The following is a 6,787-nucleotide window of genomic DNA, read 5'->3' as shown; positions in this document are numbered from 1 at the left end:
TATATATATATATATATGTATATATTAAGGTGAGCTGAAAAACAATTTTAGTAATCGATTTGCAATATCCCCCAAAAAGTTAAACGTCAATATGATTTCGGTAAAGTTTCATCAAAATCAAATATTAATATGTTCAGATTGCCCCTCGACTTCGAAATTAGGATTTATGCATTGCTTGGAAACATGTGTCAAAATACGAAAAAACATTTCAATTTCAATACAATTAGATACTACCTGTTCTTTTTTAGTCACTGAACACGAATCCGAGGTCAGGAGTACACATTTCAGAATGACGGATCCAATATAATGATATATATGATGATTAAAAAGTCTCAGACCGGTGCAATATCCCGAAAACTAAACATTTCCGAAAGAAATGTTTTCTACAGAAGTTGTAGGGTTTTTAATGATCTATTCAATAATCTGATCAGTCTGACTTTGAGTGACGTCGCCAAGGTCAGGTCAAGGTCACATCAATTTTTTAAATGGCATATCCTATTTTTTATTCCAGAATCGAATAGCCGATGTTGGGAGCTTTCCAAAACACTATAAAAAAGTTATTTTTTATTGAGTACTTTTCAAGTTATAAGGCTCAAAAGTTACAGTATCGCCGGCATTAGCATTAGCAAGGCGTCCGACCCACGGTTAAAACCTCTTAAATGTTGTTCAAGATCATATCCTGGATAACATTTGTCAAGATTAAGGCAATTGGAAGTTGTACCTCTTATTTTCATTTTTACGTAAAAATAAATTTTTATAACTCGAAAAGTACTCAATAAAAAATAACTTTATTATAGTGTTTCGGAAAGCTCTCAACATCGATTATTACATTCTAAAATCAAAAATAAGCTGTGCCGTTTAAAAAACTCGATGTGACCTGGCCTTGTCGACACCACCCAAGATCAGACTGACCAGATCAGTGAATAGATCATTTAAAACCCTAGAACTTTTGTAGGAAGTATTTCTTTCGGAAATGCTTATTTTTCGAGATATTTCACTGGTCTGGGACTTTTTATTCACCCTGTATATGTTTCCGTTTGTAAATCAAATTTTTGTATATCACACTAGAACTTATCATGAATTGGATATATTGCAAACATTTTTTATGATATTGGTACTAAAGGTTGTCAATGTAAAATAATTGAATGTTTGATCCACATATTGTGCAAAAAGGACTTTAGTAGTGTGTCAAATAATAAGGAGAACCAAGAAAATCGGAAATTGGTTGAGAATTCCTGTACAATTCGAGAAATGTTACGCCCCGTTCCTTACAATCGACTTCTTTTTCCATCGTAACAAATTCGAATGACAATTTAATTTTATAATACTTAAATAGAGCATGCCGCATTTTAATATTATTTTAATATTACATTTCGGATCGGCTATTTTGAATGCACTATCGTTGACGTTTTCATTTAATTAATGGATTCGTAGACAACTTGTCTTACAGAGCACGCTCAGATTCATTTTCAATAAAAAATTCGATTACTGCAACCCTACATATAAAACTGAATGTCGATGGCGCCATTTTAGATTCTCTATTTCCATAATTTGCCATTTTTAATAACAGAATCATGATGAGCGACCCTTAAAACTTCTAAGTACTAATTACTATGAGAAACTTTTGCAATACATTTGACTTATGATAAGTTCTACCGTGGTATAATATACTACTCAACAAAAAATAAGGAACACTTTAAAACACGCTCAAAATTACGCAATATTTAAAATACCGTAACTCGATGAAAAATTATTGCAGACAAAAAATTAAAAAAGCATTTGAAAGCTTGAAATCTCTACTTTCGAAATCGATAATTGATACTTTAATCTGATTGTTTACGTACAAATGGATACCGTCAAATCAGAAAATTTTTTACAAACTTTACGAAGATCTATGGCGTGAAGAAAAATTCACACAAAAATGCGGTTTACGACAGTCGAAAGAGTGAATCTTTACCTCCAATTTGCTTTTTTGTGCTGTGCGATTTTTTTTTTCACCGTTATTGAACGTTGAAGCAAAAATGACCACTTTTGCTTCAACGTTCAATAACTCAGTGAATAAAAATCGTACAGCGCTCAATAAGAAAGCAAATTGAAGGTAAAGATTCACTCTTTCAACTGCTGTAAATCTCATTTTTATGTGATTTTTACTTCACGCCATACACCTTTATAAAATTTGTACAAAATTTTCAGATTTGACGGGTATCCATTTGTGTTCGTGTATCTCCCTAAATAATCAGTCGGATTGAAATAGCAATTATTGATTTCGAAAATACGTATTTCAAGCTTTCAAATGCTTTTTTAATTTTTTGTCTGCGATAATTTTTCATCGAGTTACGGTGTTCTGAATATTACGCAATTTTGAGCGTGTTCTAAAGTATTCCCTATTTTTTGTTGAGTAGTGTATATAAGTGAAAATTCGACTTACAAAAGGAAACACTTATAACATTAAAAACATCTACTTTTCCCGCATTTCTGGGATATAAAACTATTTTTACTATTTCTTATGTATGGGACTCAAACAACAATTTATTGTGGTTAACTAAGATTCCGCAGGAGGCCCAAACATCGGATTTTTTTAACATTCTCCTTTCTACTTTAAGAACAAATATTACATAAAATATTTTCGAAGATAATTTTTTTTTATAAAGCAGAACATTTATTTTAACATTTATTTTAAAGCAAAGAATGTTTTTTATATAGAAAAAAAACACCATTTTTAAAACTTTTTTGTTAATAACTTTTTAACAAACAAGCGACGGCTAAAATCTGTTGGAAGTTATTTAGGGTTATAACCTTGACAATATAAGTCAAGGTCAAAGTCATCAGAACGTGGCTCCTTCTATACTGCATAATTATTTCTATTAATGCGCGCTCGCGTGTATGTTTATATATAAAAGAGAGATATAAAAATAAATTATAAATAGTATTGTACGTACAAAGCCGGCAACAATAAGACCACCCATTGTACCCTGTGATGTTACAGATGCAACTGCTATACGAGTAGCTAGAGACCAATCATCAGATCTTGTTGGAAAATTTGGTGTACTTGAAACAAATTTGAGAGAATCTATGCTATCTGCAGGTGATGTGATAGATGGCGGAATCTGCAGAAAATATAATCATTTTTATACTTCTGTTAAAAATGTGACAAAATCATTTATCTGTATACTCAGAGGCGGATTAGTCCACCGGGCAGTCGGACAAATGCCCGGTAAACCCCCAAGGGAAGAGGTTCTTGCGGTAAACCTCCAAGGAAAGCGCTTAAGAAAAACATTAAAAACACTTTTCTTAAAATCAATCGCATATAAGTGATTCAGTTGAAAAGAATCTTTTTGATCCCTTTTTGTTCCTTGATTAATTTTGTCGACACTATTTAATTTTAATCGATGAAGACGTGCCGTTATGTTTGAGTACTTTAAATAAATTGCTATTTATTTCTATTTAAGTAAAACAAATAATTAAAAAAATAAATATATAAATACACAAATAAATATTGGGACTTTGAATAAGTTCTCGCTGATTTTCCGTGAAAAGTAATGCTTTATTTTAAAAAAGTCATGAAAAACGTTTCGAAACTGTTGTGTGATCAACTCCTAATGATTTTCCAAGTTCAGCTAGCGTCTGACATGAGTTTTCATGCAGTAATGCCTCGAATTCTTCGTCTTCAAACTTTTTCGGTGCGCCAGAGCGTTCTTTATCTTCAACATCAAAATTATTATTTTTGAAGCGTCTAAACCAATCTCTGCATGTTGTTTCCGACAGAGCATGGTCGCCGTAAGTCTCAACAAGAATTCTGTGTGCTTCAGCTGCAGATTTTTTTTTAATAAAGTAGTGCAGTAATATTCCCCGCAAATACTCTTTTGTTAGCACGAAACTCGACATGTTTAACACTATGAAACAAGAAGTTGTTTACACTTCGGCAAGATGACATTCACTGAATTTCAAGCTTGCTTATCGTAGTTCCTTATCGATGTGTTTCCATTTTCAACTACACGCACGCAGTTCTGTTAACACGATCTGTTTGAAAACAGCGAGAACTTATTCAAGGTCCCAATATATAAATGATCAAATAAATTGCTATTTAAAATACATGGCACGTTTAAAACTTGTTACTTAAAATATTTAGTAGAAGCTCCTATTAACATTTGCCCAAGAATATTTTTAGTCCCAGTCTGCCCCTGTACATACATATCAATCATAATAATGCCTTCATAGAAAATATCTCTCACAAAGAATATTTTTTAATTGCAAATTCTTGATCAAAGGACCCCACACAGATCTTATGGAAAATGTCTCTCGGTTAAATTGGCTGGAATTAAAGTATGTTGTTGTCCTCGACGTCTTGAACAAGTCTCAATGGACACGACTCTCTAAATTCAATACTTTTCCGTCCAGAGACGTTTAAAGTGGTTGTACCATGTTTCTTCACAAACCAAATATATGATAATAATAAAAAGATTCATAGGACTCTTAAATATTATAAAATTTGAAATGATGTAAAGGACATATAAGAGTCAAATAAAATGTTTAAATTATACATATGTCATAAAAATAAAATAAAGTAAAATTTAATTGAACGTTAGTAAGAATCATAACACGTTTCGGCTTTATATCAAGCCATCTTCAGATGTTCCAACGCAGTTAACATTTCCGCAAGATATCCATTTATATTCGGTAAAAATTACAAAAATATCCATGATCATATAACTGGTGCCGTGTGCTGGCCAATTTGAAGAGTTCTTACTTGAAAGTGAGCAAGAAGAGAATATGAAAAGAACGCCTACGGCAGCAGGGAACAATAGAGATAGGACGGAATCTACAGGATCGGTAGAAACTACAGGATCGTCTAGTATTGACATGAAAATTGACTGGCTTATAAGAACAGTGAAAGAAATCAAAGAAGCTGTAAAAGGGAAATTAAAATGATGATTAAAGAAGTAGTTCGAGAAGAATTGAAGCAAGAACTGGAAGATTTAAAAAAAATGATACAGAGAATAACATGCGGATCAATGGATGGAGTGCAAAGAAGCTATAATGAAGTGGTCAAAGAGAAGAAGAAAGAAAACATTATAATTGTTAAGCCCGAAATGCAACAAGAGAGTGAAACTACAAAAAAATTGATAAAAGAAAGGGTCGATATTAAGAGCATGGCTATGGGTATAACGAAATTAAGAAAGGGAAGCAATGGAACAGTGATCATGAGTTGTGAGACCGGAGACGAGGTGAAAAGGTTAAAAGAGACAGTTCAAGCTAAGTTGGGAGAAAATTATAATGTGAAAGAGCCACCACAGTCAAGATCAAAGATAAAAATTATTAATATTGACATGGAAGAAATTAATTTGGATGATAATAAACTTGTAAGTATAATAAAGAAGCAGAACAAAATAGATGCAGTAAATATGTGTATAGTAAAAAGAATAATTATATATAAAGAGAAGAGAAATCAATCTGGGAGAGGAGGAATGGAAATAGGATCAGTAATAATAGAGTTAGACGAGGAAATGCACGAGCTGATGATGAAGAAAGTGAAATTAAGTATAGGATGGAAGAAATGACCTGTATGTGCGTCATATTAGTGTTAAAAGGTGTTTCAAATGCTGGGAATATTATCATATTGCAAAAAATTGCAAGCGAGACGAAACATGTCACAAATGTGCAGGAAATCATAACTCGATCGATTGTACGGTGACAAAGAAGAAATGTGTGAATTGTATGTACAAAAATCGAGCATACAATTTGAAGACAAACGAAGAATATGATGCACTTAGTCCAGAGTGTCCGACTTATAAAAGGGCGATACAGGAAGAGAAGAGGAGAGCTGGCTGGGAGGACACTAAATAGCAACCATAGAAAGAAGCGGAGTTATTATTATATACGAATGCACAAAGCTTAATAGCGCATAAAGATGAGATTCAACACCAGGTTATGAAGAAAATTAATCCTGCGTTCTTAGCATTATCGGAAACCAGATTAACTGAGGAAATTGAGGATAATGAAGTGTATGTTCCAGGTTATAGTATAATTAGATGTAATGCCGACAATATATATAGAAATACAGGAGGGATTATACTATATGTAAGAGATGGTGTTAAGTATGAAGTAATGTTAACGCAAAAATTAGAATCAAATTGTTGGTGTGTTGCTGTAGAAGTGAATGAAATTTATACAAAATTCTCAACTTAAAATTATATGAAGGAGTGATTATGCAAACATATCACTTACCGAGCGCGTCGCACGGTGAATTCATCAGATTTTTGGAAGATATAGTAGAGGAACTAACAATAAAAGGAGAATGTATGGTAATAGGAGATTTTAATATACAGGGTGAGTCATTTTAATCTATGGACCCGAATATCTTCCAAATTACGGTATCTACAAAAAAATGGTTTAGATAAAAGTCATTTAATTGTACCATTGGTTTTGACCTTGAGGTCAATTTTGAAGGTTATTTCAAGGTCACGATGATTTTTTTAAATGGGACACCCTATTTTTGACTGCGGATTTCGAAAGAGCGGAAAATTTTACATCAAATTTGTCTTATGAAAAAATTGTTTTTGCAACCTTGGAAAGGTCAAAAATGAAGGTCAAATGCCTGAAAAACGATCTGGTGTACTTTTTCTGAAATGACGTGGTTTTCTGGGTAACACAAATGTGCATAATGCTTGAAAAAAGTCAATGAATTGTGAAAGTGTAAATCACTTTGACTAGCTTGACCTTGAGGTCAATTTTCAAGGTTGTTTGAGGCTCATAACGCATTTTTTTTATTAGTAAACCCTATTTTTGA

General features: G+C 32.6%; 1 protein-coding gene across 2 annotated transcripts in view; it reads right to left on the bottom strand.

Moving 5' to 3' along the window:
- Positions 1–6,787, bottom strand: part of Marf (Mitochondrial assembly regulatory factor) — a 249,086-nt gene that overhangs the window by 98,294 nt on the left and 144,005 nt on the right. For both annotated transcript variants that reach the window (XM_018507698.1, XM_018507699.1), the window contains one exon: positions 2,940–3,107. In XM_018507698.1, the coding sequence (XP_018363200.1) occupies positions 2,940–3,107 (168 nt within the window). The remainder of the gene's footprint in view (positions 1–2,939; positions 3,108–6,787) is intronic.

This window comes from Trachymyrmex cornetzi, unplaced genomic scaffold (genome assembly GCF_001594075.2).
Source record: "Trachymyrmex cornetzi isolate Tcor2-1 unplaced genomic scaffold, Tcor1.1 scaffold246, whole genome shotgun sequence".
NCBI classification, from domain to species: Eukaryota; Metazoa; Arthropoda; class Insecta; order Hymenoptera; family Formicidae; genus Trachymyrmex; species Trachymyrmex cornetzi.
This window is presented reverse-complemented; position numbering and strand designations above follow the sequence as displayed.